We start from the raw sequence: 15686 nt of genomic DNA, 5'->3' as shown, positions 1-15686 counted from the left end.
GCTGTCCCCAAGTGTCCCCATGGAATGGTCCCCAGGGGTCCCCATGGAGCTGTCCCCAGGGTCCCCATGGAGCTGTCTCCAGGGTCCCCAAGTGTCCCCATGGAATGGTCCCCAGGAGTCCCCATGGAGCTGTCCCCAAGTGTCCCCATGGAATGGTCCCCAGGATCCTCATGGAATTGTCCCCAGGGTCCTCAAGGGTACCCATGGAGTCCCCAAAAGGTCCCTATGGAATTGTCCCCAAGGGTCCCCATGGAGCTACCCCCAGCACCCCCAAGGATTTGTCCCCAAGTGTTCCCGTGGGTCTGCCCCCAGTGTCCGCAGGGCTGGTCCCCAGGTGTCCCCATGGATCTGTCCCCAGTGTCCGCAGGGCTGGTCCCCAGGTGTCCCCATGGATCTGTCCCCAGTGTCCGCAGGGCTGGTCCCCAGGTGTCCCCATGGATCTGTCCCCAGTGTCCCCAGGGCTGGTCCCCAGGTGTCCCCATGGAGCTGTCCCCAGTGTCCCCAAGGTTGGTCCCCAGTGTCCCCATGGAGCTGTCCCCAATGTCCCCAGAGTTGGTCCCCAGGTGTCCCTATGGAGCTGTCCCCAGTGTCCCCAGGGTTGGTCCCCAGTGTCCCCATGGAGCTGTCCCCAGTGTCCCCAATGTCCCCATGGGGCTGTGGTGGGGGTGGGGGCAGCAGCAGCCGTTGTGTTCGATGTTTTTATTTCACTGGTTGGTAAAACCGCGGCTGGCGCCAGCGCTGCCGGATCACCACTGGATCACGGCCGGATCACCACTGGATCACTGCCGGATCACCACTGGATCACTGCCGGATCACCACTGGATCACGGCCGGATCATGGCCGGATCACCACCAGATCACAGTCAGATCACCACCGGATCACTGCCAGATCACAGCTGGATCACTGTCAGATTGCGGCCGGATCACCACCGGATCACCACCAGATCACTGCTGGATCATGGCTGGATCCCCACCAGATCACTGCCAGATCACCAACGGATCACTGCCAGATCGTGGGTGGATCCACTCAAGATCACTGCCGGATCACCAACAGATCACTGCTGGATCACCAACGGATCAGTGCCAGATCATGACTGGATCCCCACCAGATCACTGCCAGATCACCAACGGATCGCTGCTGGATCACCAACGGACCAGTGCCAGATCGTGACTGGATCCCCACCAGATCACTGCCGGATCACCAACGGATCACTGCTGGATCACCAACGGACCACTGCCAGATCGTGACTGGATCCCCATCAGATCACTGCCGGATCACCAACGGATCACTGCCAGATCGTGGGTGGATCCCCACCAGATCACTGCCGGATCACGGCTGGTTTGCTGCGGAATGGCTGCTACACCGCGTCCCTTCCCAGCCCCACCGTCCACATTGTGGGGCCACCAACACGTGTGGGGCACAGGACCCGTCCCGGTGTCCCCGGATCGGTGCGGGGCTCAGGAGCCATCCCGGTGTCCCTGGGGCTCGGGGGGACCCGTCCCGGTGTCCCCGGATCGGTGCCGGGCTCAGGAGCCATCCCGGTGTCCCCGGTTGGTTCCAGGCTCAGGGGCCGTCCCGCTGTCCCCAGAGGGTGCGGGGCTCAGGGGGAGCCGTCCCCGTGTCCCCGGTGCTCAGGGGGACCGGTCCCGGTGCCCCCCGATCGGTGCCAGGATCAAGGACCGTCCCCGTGTCCCTGGTGCTCAGGGGGAACCGCCCTGGTGTCCCCCAATCGGTGCCGGGATCAAGGACCGTCCTTGTGTCCCCAGGGGGTGCTGGGGCTCAGGAGGAGCCGTCCCGGTGTCCCCTGATCGGTGCCGGGCTCAGGGGCCGTCCCGGTGTCCCCGGTGGCTCTGCGCTCAGGGTCCGTCCCGGTGTCCCCGGTGTCCCCGGTGGCTCTGGGCTCAGGGTCCGTCCCGGTGTCCCCGGTGTCCCCGGTGGCTCTGGGCTCAGGGTCCGTCCCGGTGTCCCCGGTGTCCCCGGTGCTCAGGGCTCAGGGGCCGTCCCAGTGTCCCCGGTGTCCCCGGTGGCTCTGGGCTCAGGGTCCGTCCCGGTGTCCCCGGTGTCCCCGGTGCTCAGGGCCCGTCGGGCGCCACCCGCAGCCGCAGCGCCACGGGCAGGTGGTCGGAACGCGTGGCCAACTGAGTGACCACGGACACGCCGGCCACCTCCTGGGGACAGGGACCGTCAGCGTGGGACACGGGACAGGGACACGGACACGGGACAGGGACACAGGACAGGAACAGGGACACGGGACACGGACACAGGACATGGACACGGATGCGGGATGGGGGACACGGGACACAGACACAGGACACGGACATGGACACGGACATGGGACACAGGGACACGGACACGGACACGAGACACGGACATGGACATGGACACGGGACACGGACACGGGCACAGACAGGGGACATGGGACATGGACATGGGACACAGACAGGGGACACGGGACATGGACACGGGACATGGACACGGGACATGGACACGGGACACAGGAGACAGACATGGGACACGGGACACAGACAGGAGACACGGGACATGGACACGGGACACAGGACACGGGACACAGACACGGGACACAGGACATGGACACGGGACATGGGACACGGACACAGATACAGGGACACGGACACGGACATGGGACATGAACACAGACATGAGACATGCACATGGGACACGGACACGGGACACAGACGGGACATGGGACACAGACATGGGACACAGACATGGACACGGACACGGGACACAGTACATGGGACATGGGACACGGACAAGGGACATGGGACACGGACATGGGACACAGGGACACAGGGACACGGGACACAGACATGGACACGGGACACGGACAAGGGACATGGGACACAGGGACACGGGACATGGACATGGACACGGGACACGGCCACGGGACACAGACACAGGACACGGGACACGGACACGGACACAGGACAGGGACACGGGACACGGACAGGGACACGGGACACGGCCACGGGACACAGACACAGGACACGGGACACGACCACGGACACAGGACAGGGACACGGGACACGACCATGGACACAGGACACGACCACGGGACACAGACACAGGACACGGGACACAGACACGGACACAGGACAGGGACACGGGACATGGACATGGACATGGACACGGGACACGGCCACGGGACACAGACACAGGACACGAACATGGACACGGGACATGGACACGGGACACGGCCACGGGACATGGACAGGGACACGGACACAGACTCGGGACACGGCCACGGGACATGGGCCACGGGTCTCACCGTGCGGGCGCCGCGGTGCCGCCGGAACACGATGTAATCCACGCGCCGGCCGCGCCACGGCCCGGGGGCCAACGGGTCCGGCTCCCCGCTCGCCAGGATCGGGCCCGCCAGGTACCGCTGCCGCCCCCCCGGCTGCGACAGCGTCCTGCGGGGACACGGGGACGGTGGCACAGGGGGGCGGGGGCACGGGGACACGGGACAGTGGCACAGGGAGGCGGGGACATGGGACATGGGGGCGGGGACAGTGGCACAGGGAGGCGGGGACATGAGGACGTGGTGGCACGAGGACAGTGGCACAGGGATGTGGGGACGTGGGGACGTGGGGACATGAGGACATAGCGGCACAGGGATGCGGTGACATGGGACACGGGGACGGGGACAGTGGTACAGGGAGGCGGTGACATGGGGACATGGGGACGGGGGACAGTGGCACAGGGATGCGGTGACATGGGACACGGGGACAGGGACAGTGGCACAGGGAGGCAGTGACATGGGGACACGGGGACAGGGACAGTGGCACAGGGATGTGGTGAGATGGGGACATGGGGACAGGGGACAGTGGCACAGGGATGCGGTGACATGGGACACAGGGACAGGGACAGTGGCACAGGGAGGCGGTGACATGGGACATGGTGGCACTAGGACAGTGGCACAGGGATGTAGTGACACGGGGATATGGTGGCACAGGGACGCGGTGGCACAGCGATGTGGGGACGTGGTGGCACGGGGAGGCAGTGACATGGGATGTGGTGGCATGAGGACAGTGGCACAGGGACGTAGTGACATGGGGATGTGGTGGCACAGGGATGCAGTGGCACAGGGATGTGGGGACATGGTGGCACGAGGACATCGTGGCACAGGGAGGCGGTGACATGGGGACAAGGTGGCACGAGGACATAATGGCATAGGGATGCAGGGACATGGGGATGTGGTGGCACAGGGACGTGGCACAGGGGCACAACAACATGGTGACTCAAGGACATGGGGACACAGGGACACAGTGGCACAGGGACGTGGTGGCACAGGACACAATGGCAGAGCATACAGTGGATGGGGACACGGTAGCATGGGAATGTGGGGACACGGGGATGCAGTGACACAGGGACATGGTGGCACAGGCAGGCTGTGACACAGGGACATGGGGACACAGGGACATGGTGGCAAAGGGACATGGGACACAGAGACATGGTGGCACAGGGACATGGGGACACAGGGCCCCCCACCGCCGGTGTCACCCCCTCTCCAGTACAGGGTGTCTTGGTGGCCCTTCCCGCGGAACCCCAGCGCTGTCCCCTCCCTGTCCCCCCGTGTCCCCCTGTCACCTCCTCATCTTCTCCGGGGTGGACACGGGCTCCTCGTAGATGCGCAGGTAGTTGAGCAGGGTCCCTGTGGGGACAGGGAGGGGACACAGGGAGGGGACATGGGGGTGAGCAGGGTCCCTAGCGGGACAGGGAGGGGACACAGGAAGGGGACATGGGGGTGAGCAGGGTCCCTGTGGGGACAGGGAGGGGACACAGGGAGGGGACATGGGGGTGAGCAGGGTCCCTGTGGGGACAGGGAGGGGACACAGGGAGGGGACAGGGGTGAGCAGGGTCCCTGTGGGGACAGGGAGGGGACACAGGGAGGGGACACGAGGGTGAGCAGGGTCCCTAGGGGGACAGGGAGGGGACGGGGCGGGGACAGGGGTGAGCAGGGTCCCTGTGGGGACAAGGAGGGGACACAGGGAGGGGACATAGGGGTGAGCAGGGTCCCTGCGGGGACAGAGAGGGGACACGGGGGTGAGCAGGGTCCCTAGCGGGACAGGGAGGGGACAGGGAGGGGACACAGGGCTGAGCAGGGTCCCTGCGGGGACAGGGAGGGGCCACAGGGGTGAGCGGGACCCCGTGTCGCTCAGGGGACAGGGAGGGGACACGGGAGTGAGCGGATCCCCGTGTCGCTCAGGGGGACAGGGAGGGGACAGGGACAGTGGTGATCGGGACCCCGTGTCGCTCAGGGGACAGGGACAGTGGTGATCGGGACCCCGTGTCGCTCAGGGGACAGGGACAGGGGTGAGCGGGTCCCCGTGTCGCTCAGGGGACAGGGACAGGGGTGAGCGGGTCCCCGTGTCGCTCAGGGGACAGGGACAGGGGTGAGCGGGTCCCCGTGTCGCTCAGGGGACAGGGACAGGGGTGAGCGGGTCCCCGTGTCGCTCAGGGGACAGGGACAGGGGTGAGCGGGTCCCGTGTCGCTCAGGGGACAGGGACGGGGTGATCGGGTCCCGTGTCGCTCAGGGGACAGGGACAGGGGTGAGCGGGCCCCGTGTCGCTCAGGGGACAGGGACGGGGTGATCGGGCCCCGTGTCGCTCAGGGGACAGAGGTGCGGGGTCGGGTCCCACCGATGGCCCAGGGCGCATCCAGCCCCGGCCCCCGCCGGCACGGGTCCTGGTACAGCTGGAACAGCTCGTGCCGCTGGTTCAGCTCGTCACCTGGGGGGGGACACGTCTGCACTGTCACCCCGTGTCCCCAAACTGCCAACCCCCCTGTCCCCAAACCGCCAAACCCCGGTGTCCCCAAACTACCAACCCCCGTGTCCCCAAACCGCCAAGCCCCCTGTCCCCAAACCGCCAAACCCCGGTGTCCCCAAACTACCAACCCCGTGTCCCCAAACTGCCACCCTCCATGTCCCCAAACCGCCACCCCTGTGTCCCCAAACTGCCAACCCCCGGTGTCCCCAAACCGCCAACCCCCGTGTCCCCAAACTGCCAACCCCCGTGTCCCCAAACCGCCAACTCCCCAGTGTCCCCAAACCGCCAACCCCCATGTCCCCAAACTGCCACCCCCCGTGTCCCCAAACCGCCAACCCCCCGGTGTCCACAAACTGCCAACCCCCCAGTGTCCCCAAACCGCCACCCCTCGTGTCCTCAAACCGCCAACCCTGTGTCCCCAAACTGCCAACCCCCAGTGTCCCCAAACCGCCACCCCCCGTGTCCCCAAACTGCCAACCCCCCCGTGTCCCCAAAGCGCCAACCCCCCAGTGTCCACAAACTGCCAACCCCCCAGTGTCCCCAAAGCGCCACCCCTTGTGTCCCCAAACCGCCAACCCTGTGTCCCCAAACCGCCAACCCCTGTGTCCCCAAAGTGCCAACCCCCGTGTCCCCAAACCGCCAACCCCCGTGTCCCCAAACTGCCACCCCCCGTGTCCCCAAACCGCCAACCCCCCAGTGTCCCCAAACCGCCAACCCCCGTGTCCCCAAACTGCCAACCCCCGTGTCCCCAAACCGCCAACCCCCCGGTGTCCACAAACTGCCAACCCCCCAGTGTCCCCAAACCGCCACCCCTCGTGTCCTCAAACCGCCAACCCTGTGTCCCCAAACTGCCAACCCCCGGTGTCCCCAAACCGCCAAACCCCGGTGTCCCCAAACCGCCACCCCCCGTGTCCCCAAACTGCCAACCCTGTGTCTCCAAACTGCCAACCCCCGGTGTCCCCAAACCACCAACCCCCGTGTCCCCAAACTGCCAACCCCCGTGTCCCCAAACCGCCAACCCCCCAGTGTCCCCAAACTGCCAACCCCCGTGTCCCCAAACTGCCACCCCCCGTGTCCCCAAACCGCCAACCCCCCGGTGTCCACAAACTGCCAACCCCCCAGTGTCCCCAAACCGCCAACCCCCGTGTCCCCAAACCCCACCGTCCCCAACTGCCAACCCTCCGTGTCCCCAAACCGCCACCACTGTGTCCCCAAACTGCCAACCCCCGGTGTCCCCAAACCACCAACCCCCGTGTCCCCAAACCGCCAACCCCCGTGTCCCCAAACTGCCACCCCCCGTGTCCCCAAACCGCCAACCCCCCGGTGTCCACAAACTGCCAACCCCCCAGTGTCCCCAAACCGCCAACCCCCGTGTCCCCAAACCCCACCGTCCCCAACTGCCAACCCTCCGTGTCCCCAAACCGCCACCACTGTGTCCCCAAACTGCCAACCCCCGGTGTCCCCAAACCACCAACCCCCGTGTCCCCAAACTGCCACCCCCCGTGTCCCCAAACTGCCACCCCCCGTGTCCCCAAACCGCCAACCCCCCGGTGTCCACAAACTGCCAACCCCCCAGTGTCCCCAAACCGCCAACCCCCGTGTCCCCAAACCCCACCGTCCCCAACTGCCAACCCTCCGTGTCCCCAAACCGCCACCACTGTGTCCCCAAACTGCCAACCCCCGGTGTCCCCAAACCACCAACCCCCGTGTCCCCAAACCGCCAACCCCCGTGTCCCCAAACTGCCACCCCCCGTGTCCCCAAACCGCCAACCCCCCGGTGTCCACAAACTGCCAACCCCCCAGTGTCCCCAAACCGCCAACCCCCGTGTCCCCAAACCCCACCGTCCCCAACTGCCAACCCTCCGTGTCCCCAAACCGCCACCACTGTGTCCCCAAACTGCCAACCCCCGGTGTCCCCAAACCACCAACCCCCGTGTCCCCAAACCGCCAACCCCCGTGTCCCCAAACTGCCACCCCCCGTGTCCCCAAACCGCCAACCCCCCGGTGTCCACAAACTGCCAACCCCCCAGTGTCCCCAAACCGCCAACCCCCGTGTCCCCAAACCCCACCGTCCCCAACTGCCAACCCTCCGTGTCCCCAAACCGCCACCACTGTGTCCCCAAACTGCCAACCCCCGGTGTCCCCAAACCACCAACCCCCGTGTCCCCAAACCGCCACCCCCCGTGTCCCCAAACCGCCAACCCCCCGGTGTCCACAAACTGCCAACCCCCCCGTGTCCCCAAACCGCCACCCCTCGTGTCCCCAAACCGCCAACCCTGTGTCCCCAAACTGCCAACCCCCGGTGTCCCCAAACCACCAACCCCCGTGTCCCCAAACTGCCAACCCCCGGTGTCCCCAAACCGCCACCCCCCGTGTCCCCAAACTGCCAACCCCCCCCTGTCCCCAAACCGCCAACCCCCCGGTGTCCACAAACTGCCAACCCCCCAGTGTCCCCAAACCGCCAACCCTGTGTCCCCAAACCGCCAACCCCTGTGTCCCCAAACCGCCAACCCCTGTGTCCCCAAACCGCCAACCCCCCAGCCCCCCCAAACCACCAACCCTGTGTTCCCAAACTGCCAACCCCCGTGTCCCCAAACTGCCAACCCCTTTGTCCCCAAACCGCCAACCCTCGTGTCCCCAAACCACAAGCCACCCATTGTTCCCAAACCGCCACTCCCCGTGTCCCCAAACCCCCGCCCCTTGTGTCCCCAAACTGCCACCCCTTGTGTCCCCAAACCGCCAGCCCGGTGTCCCCACCGCGGGAGCAGTTGTCGAAGTTGAGGTCCCCGCACAGGACATCAAACGCCACCAGGTCCCCGCTCTGCTCCTGCTCCTCCCGGAACAGCTGCAGCCACCGCAGCGACAGCGACAGCTGCGCCTCCCGCGTGGTGGCATCGGCTGGGGGACACGGGGGGGACACGGAGTCACCGCTGTGCTGGCACCGCCGGGACCCCCGAACACCGCCGGGACCCCCAAACACCGCCGGGACCCTCAAACACCGCCGGGACCCCCAAACACCGCCGGGACCCCCCAAGCACCACCGGGACCCCCCCCCAAACACCGCCGGGACCCCCAAACACCGCCGGGACCCTCAAACACCGCCGGGATCCCCCAAACACCGCCGGGACCCCCAAACACCGCCGGGATCCCCAAACACCGCCGGGACCCCCCAAACACCGCCGGGACCCCCCAAGCACCACCGGGACCCCCCCCCAAACACCGCCGGGACCCCCAAACACCGCCGGGACCCCCAAACACCGCCGGGACCCCCCAAGCACCGCCGGGATCCCCCAAACACCGCCGAGACCCCCAAACACCGCCGGGACCCCCCAAACACCACCGGGACCCCCCTTGGCAGTGACATGGGGACACACACGACACCACGGCCAAGACCCCCCCTTAGCTGTGACATGGGGACACACGGGCCATCACCACCCGTGCTGGCACCTCCGGGACAACCCACCCGCAGTGACACGGGGACACACGACACCAACCCCTCGGTGACCGCCCCTTAGCAGTGACATGGGGACACACACGACACCACCGCCAAGACCCCCCCCCTTAACTGTGACTTGGGGACACACGCGGCATCACTGCCCGTGTTGGCACCGCCAAGACCCCCCCCGCAGTGACATGGGGACACGACATCACCACCCGCCATGGGACACCCCGTTGGCAGCGACACGGGGACACAGGGGCATCACCGCCCGTGCTGGCACCACCCGGCCCCCCCCGCAGTGCCACGGGGACACATCCCCGTCCCCCCCTGACCTGCGGGCGCCTGCAGGTGGGTGCAGCCGATGTAACCCACGACGCGCCGCCCCCGCGCCGAGCCCAGCAGCACCTGTGGGGACACGGGACCCTCAGGGGGTCCGGCCGGGCCGGGGGTCCCAGCCCCGCGTTGTGGGGACGGGGGGTCCCGCTCACCTGCGCCACCAGCAGCCCCTTGGCCGCCAGCGCGTCCTCGCCGCGGCCGTTGGGGAAGGGGCGGTAGCGGGCGGCCAGCGGCGGGAAGCGGCTGGCGAGCAGTAGCCCGCTGCCCAGCAGCACCGGCCGCCCCCCGCGCAGCCCCCGCGCCCCCACGTCCCACAGCACGTGCGGGAACGCGCCCGCCAGCTGCCCGCACACGCGGGACGCGGCCGCGCCGTCGAAAACCTCCTGCAGGCACACGAAGTCGGGGTTGGCCGGGAAACGCTCCGACAGCACCGGCTCGGCCGCCTCTGTCCCCGCGGGGGTCTCGGGGAGGGTCCCCGCGGAGGTCGCCGCGGGGGTCGCACCCGGCTCCGCCCCCGCGGGGGTGCGCAGCGTCCCCCCGTAGCCGGCGCTCTCCCCCCGCGGCTCCACCAGGCCGGCGCGGTCCCCGGGGGGCGGCTGCGGCCGCGGGGCGAGCAGGCGGGCGATTTCGCTGGCCCGCTGCGCCGTGTCGCCCAGGTTGCTGAACTTGGCCAGCCCGCTGGGCAGCAGGCAGACGTTGGCGCTGAGGAAGGTGAAGGTGCGGGGCTGCCGCAGGTCCCAGGGCTCCGCCGCCGCCGTCCCCGCCGTGTACCGGTACCGGAACGGCCGCCGCGCCGCCTGCAGCGGCAGCCACAGCAGCAGCCCCAGCGCCGTCACCGGCAGCGACAGCAGCAGCACGGCCGCAAACGCCACCCCCGCCAGCAGCGCCCCGGTGCAGCCCCGGCACCGCCCGCACCGCCGCTCCCGCCGCCGCCGCCGCTCCGCCGTGGTCGGCCGCAGGTCCAGGAGGCCGTTGACGGCCCAGAAGCCCGGGGCCAGTAGCCCCTCGGCCAGGCGGTCCAGGGCCGCCAGCGCCCGGCTGGGGAACGGGGAGTCGTGCGCCAGCATGGCCGGGGGGAGCGGGGCCGCGGCGGGGGCGCTCGGGGGGCTGAGCGGGATCGCGACGTCTCCCCGCTCCTGCCCGGGGGCTCCGGTGACACGGGCGTGACCTGCGGGAGAGAGACCCCGGGTCACGGCGGGGAGCGGGACCCCCGTGCCCGGACGCCGCCCTGGGAACCTCCCGCGCTCGGAGCGGCCCCGCGGCCCCGGGGGCGGCCCCCGCGGCTGTGCCGGGAGCGGTGGCTGCGGGGGGCGGGGGCGGCGCGGCCGGCCGGGAGCGGCTGCCCCACCGTGTCCCTGCGGGCCCCCGGGGTCCCGACACCCCAAACCGCCTCGGGCAGGTGCTGCCGGGGGGACTCCCCGGAGCCGGGACACCCCCAGCATCTCCCCCCGTGCTGGCTCCTGTCCCCCGTGTCCCCCCGCTCACCTGCCCGGGGGCCCAGGGGTGCGGGGCTGCGTCCCCCCGCCGTCTCAGAGCTCTGGCGGCTGCGGGTGAGCCCGGGACCAGCCCGACGGGTTCCCCGGCGTCTGCGCCCCGAACCGGCTCCTCGGCCGCCACCTCACAGCGCCCGCCGGCACCTGAGGCCGCTGACTCCTGCCTGAGGCCTGCCTAAAGCCGGCCTAAATAAGACCTGAGTCTTGCCTGACTCCTGCCTAAATCCGACCTGAGGCCTGCCTAAATACAGTCTGAATCTTGCCTGAGTCCTGCCTAAATCCAGCCTGAGTCCTGCCTAAAGCCGGCCTGAGTCCTGCCTAAATACGGACTGAGTCCTGCCTGTGTCCTGCCTAAGTCCGGTCTGAGTCCAACCTGAGTCCTGCCTAAATCCAGCCTGAGTTCAACTTAAGTCCTGCTTAAATCCTGCCTGAGTTCTGCCTAAATCCGGCCCGAGTCCAGCCTGAGTCCAACCTGAGTCCTGCCCAAGCCCAGCCTGAGTCCTGCCCAAATCCTCCCTGAGTCCAACCTGAGTTCTGTCCCAGTCTTGCTCAACTCCTGCCCAACCCCTGCCTGAGTCCTGCCTGACCTCTGCCCTAGTCCTGCCCAAATCCTGCCTGAGTCCAACCTGAGTCCTGCCCAAATGCTGCCCGCGTCCTGCCCTAGTCCTGCCCAAATGCTGCCCGCGTCCTGCCCTAGTCCTGCCCTCGTTGTGCCCAGCTCCTGCCCTAGTCCTGCCCTCGTTGTGCCCACATCCTGCCCGGCTCTGCCACCAACGCCGTCAGGCAGCCCGGCCACTTGCCTGTGTGCCACTGCCAGTGTGAGACGGTGCTGGGCACTGGGGACACTGGGGTGCTGCAAACACTGTGGGTGCTGTGGTCACTGCGGTCACTGGGCTGCTGGGGAAACTGGGGTCACTGGGCTGCTGGGGAAACTGGGGTCACTGGGGTGCTGGGGCTTCTGGGGTCACTGGGGGATACTGGGGATGGGGGGACATTAGGGTCACTGGAGACACTGGGGACACAGGGTGCCGGGGACACTGGGGGTGCTGGGGTCACTGGGGTGATGGGGTTCCTGGGGTCACCAGGGGATACTGGGGAAACTGGGGATGGGGGGACACTGGGGTCACTGGAGACACTGGGGACACAGGGTACTGGGGACTCTGGGGACACAGGGTACTGGGGACACTGGGGTCACTGGAGACACTGGGGACACAGGGTACTGGGGACTCTGGGGACACAGGGTACCGGGGACACTGGGGTCACTGGGGAGGGCAGCCCCACACTGCCCCACCGCACCGGAGCTCTGGCCGTGGCTGCACCAGCTCCGTCTCGGGGCACCGGCTGCGGCACAAGGAGCTGTCTGAGCCACTGGTGGCCCCGGTCCCGCCGTGGGACCTCGGCCTTGTCCCCTCTCCCACCATGGGGTCCCCCTGCTCCAGGGCACAGCTGTGGGGCAGGGTCCCCAGTGTGCTGGCCCCAGCTCAGCCTGGCATGTCCCTCTGCCCCACGGCCCCATGGGCGGCCCGAGCGGCACGTTTGGCCGGGACTGACTCAGCCCGGCATTTCCTGCTTGTGGGGACACCCCGACTCCCACGGGCCCCTAATTTGCTGTCACAGGAGCCTGAGTGTGCGGGGCTGGGCTGGGAGCAGCAGGAACGGGCACTGTCCCCTCGGTGCTGGCAGCAGCCACGGGCACTGTCCCCTCGGTGCTGGCAGCAGGAACGGGCACTGTCCCCTCAGTGCTGGCAGCAGGAACGGGCACTGTCCCCTCGGTGCTGGCAGCAGGAACGGGCACTGTCCCCTCGGTGCTGGCAGCAGGAACGGGCAGTGTCCCCTTGGTGCTGGCAGCAGCCACGGGCACTGTCCCCTCAGTGCTGGCAGCAGCCACGGGCACTGTCCCCCCAGTGCTGGCAGCAGCAGCCGTGGGCATTGTCCCCTATGGTCCTGGCAGCAGGAACTGGCACTGTCCCCATGTGCCGGCAGCAGGAAGGTCATTGTCCCCACGGCGCTGGCAGCACCGTTGTCCCCATGGTGCCGGCAGCCTCGCCCGGCAGCCCGGGCCCCGTGGGCTGTTTGCCCGGCGGGTGCGGCGGCCGAGCCCTCCCCGCTGCCCGCGCTGCCTGTGCCCGGGGGGCCCGGCCCGGCCCGGCCTGCGCTGCCGGGGCAGCGGCCCCGCGTCCGGGGCTGCCGGGGCTGCTCCCGCTCCCGGGGCTGCTCCCGCTCCCGGTGCTCCCGGGGCTGCTCCCGCTTTCGGGGGCTGGGCACCTCCCGAGTCGCCTGTGCCAGCTCCCTGCCCAGGATGGATCCCGGCTCAGGATGGAGCCCTGGCAGTGCTGGATCCCTGCCCGCACCGGTTCCCTGCCCGTGATGGACCCCTGCTCAGGACGGACCCCTGCTCAGGATGGACCCCTGCTCAGGACGGATCCCTGCTCAGGACGGATCACTGCTCAGGATGGATCCTGTTCAGGATGGATCCTGTTCAGGATGGATCCCTGCTCAGGACGGATCTCTGTTCAGGGCGGATCCCTGCTCAGGATGGATCCTGTTCAGGATGGACCCTGCTCAGGATGGACCCCTGCTCAGGACGGATCCTGCTCAGGATGGATCCCTGCTCAGGACGGATCTCTGTTCAGGACGGATCCCTGCTCAGGATGGATCCTGCTGAGGATGGCCCCTGCTCGCACTCGTTCCCTGCCTGTACCGGTTCTCTGCCCGCACCTCCCGCCACCGCCACCTGTGCCGCTCCCCCGCCCACGCCATGTCCGGTGTCGCCGGTGTCCCCCACTCACCTCCGCGCCCCACGGCGCTCGGGGCCATCGCCGCCGCCACCACCGCCCGTCCGGCGGGGCCACCACCGGCCACTAACGGGCAGCGTCACCTGCGGGCCCCGGCGCTCGGGGCGGCGCGGGAGGACGCGGGCGCCCAGCAGGTGCCGAACACCCCGCGTTCCTGCGGCGGGTGCGTGGCAGCGCCGGCCCGGGCGCGCGTGTCGCCGCTGGGGACAGGCGGCACCCGCGCCACCGCCGGGCCCTGCACCTTGCCCGGTGACACCCAGGACCGGTTTGCCCGGCGCTGTAACCCCTTGGCTGCCGCGGGGGATGAGGAAGGTGGAGCGGGGGGGGTCTCGGCCGCATCCCCGGGCCCGGGACGGGGAGGACGGACCCCGGTGGTGCCCCCAGACCCGCGCATCCCCCCGCCACCGCCGTCACCTCCCGCTGTGCCGCTGCTGGGGGTGTCCCCGCTCTCCTGTCCCCAGCGCCCCCACCCCGGGGAGGCGAACACCCCCGCCCCGCACGGGGCTGTACACGGGGGCACCCGTGGGAGTGAGCGCCCCGGCCCCCGGCACGGGGGTCCCCGACACCTACCCGGGTGCGGCCGCGGCCACCGCCCGGCACAGCCCGGCCCGGCACAGCCCCGTGCGGCGCGGCCCAGCACGGTCTGGTGCGATGGCATTTCCCGCCGGGGCGGTTTGGCCGCTTCCTGCTGCCGCTTCCCCTCCAGCCGCCGGCGGACGGGGGCCCCACAACCGCACCCCAACCGGGGCCCCTCTGCCGGGGTTCCCGGTCCCCAGCCGTCCCAGCGCCTCCGCTGTCCCCGGGTACAGGGGTGGCAGGGGCGGTGAGACCCCCGCCAGGCCCTGACCCGGCCGTGCCGCGGGGCACCGGGGGCACCGGCACCGTCCCGGTGGCGGCTCCGCCGCGGCTCCCCCGGTGTCCCGGGAGCCGTTCCCGCTCCCACTTCCGCGTCCGAGCGGCTCCCGCGGCCAAGAGGAAAACGAGCGCGGCCTTGACCGCGGTGTGACCGGCGATCCACCCGGAACACCGGCTGCGCCGCCTGCGCCCCGGGCTGCTGCTGTGCCCCGATACAGCTGCCTGCACCCCAACACTGCCACCTGCACCCCGATACTGCCACCTGCACCCCGGCACTGCCACCTGCACCCCAACACTGCCACCTGCACCCCGGCACTGCCGCCTGTACACCAGCACTGCTGCCTGTACCCCAGCATTGCCACCTGCACCCCAACACTGCCACCTGCACCCCGGCACTGCTGCCTGTACACCAGCACTGCCGCCTGCACACCAGCACTGCCACCTGCACCCCAACACTGCCACCTGCACCCCGGCACTGCCACCTGTACCCCAACACTGCCACCTGCACCCCAACACTGACACCTGCACCCCGGCACTGCCGCCTGTACACCAGCACTGCCGCCTGTACACCAGCACTGCCGCCTGCACACCAGCACTGCCACCTGCACCCCGATACTGCTGCCTGTACCCCAGCATTGCCACCTGCACCCCAACACTGCCACCTGCACCCCGACACTGCCACCTGCACCCCAACACTGCCACCTGCACCCCAGCACTGCCACCTGCACCCTGACGGTGCCACCTGCACCCCAGCATTGCCACCTGCACCCCAACGCTGCCGCCTGCACCCCAACGCTGCCACCTGCACCCCAACATTGCTGCCTGTACCCCAACGCTGCCACCTGCACCCCAACATTGCTGCCTGTACCCCAACACTGCCACCTGCACCCCGATACTGCTGCCTGTACACCAGCACTGCCACCTGCACCCCACCATTGCCACCTGAACCCCGGCACTGCCACCTGTACCCAACAC

At 69.0% G+C, this 15686-nt stretch overlaps 1 protein-coding gene across 4 annotated transcripts; it reads right to left on the bottom strand.

Moving 5' to 3' along the window:
* Positions 1-684: 684 nt before the first annotated feature.
* LOC136097620 (sphingomyelin phosphodiesterase 5-like) lies at positions 685-14619 on the bottom strand. 4 transcript variants are annotated; one of them, XM_065830186.2, is made up of 8 exons: positions 14427-14619; positions 9721-10736; positions 9565-9637; positions 8551-8691; positions 5665-5754; positions 4612-4675; positions 3290-3434; positions 685-2168 (listed from the first exon to the last, which is right to left on the bottom strand). In XM_065830186.2, exons 1-8 carry the CDS (start codon positions 14512-14514, stop codon positions 2073-2075), a joined length of 1713 nt encoding a protein of 570 aa, XP_065686258.1. In that variant the 5' UTR covers positions 14515-14619; the 3' UTR covers positions 685-2072. The 4 variants fall into 4 exon arrangements, with proteins under 4 accessions (XP_065686258.1, XP_071659818.1, XP_071659816.1 ...); XM_071803717.1 differs by lacking the exon at positions 14427-14619 and adding an exon at positions 13851-14011; XM_071803715.1 differs by lacking the exon at positions 14427-14619 and having other exon boundaries at positions 9721-11727.
* Positions 14620-15686: the final 1067 nt, after the last annotated feature.

Source organism: Patagioenas fasciata, chromosome 2, assembly GCF_037038585.1.
Source record: "Patagioenas fasciata isolate bPatFas1 chromosome 2, bPatFas1.hap1, whole genome shotgun sequence".
In the NCBI taxonomy this organism is placed as follows: Eukaryota; Metazoa; Chordata; class Aves; order Columbiformes; family Columbidae; genus Patagioenas; species Patagioenas fasciata.
This window is presented reverse-complemented; position numbering and strand designations above follow the sequence as displayed.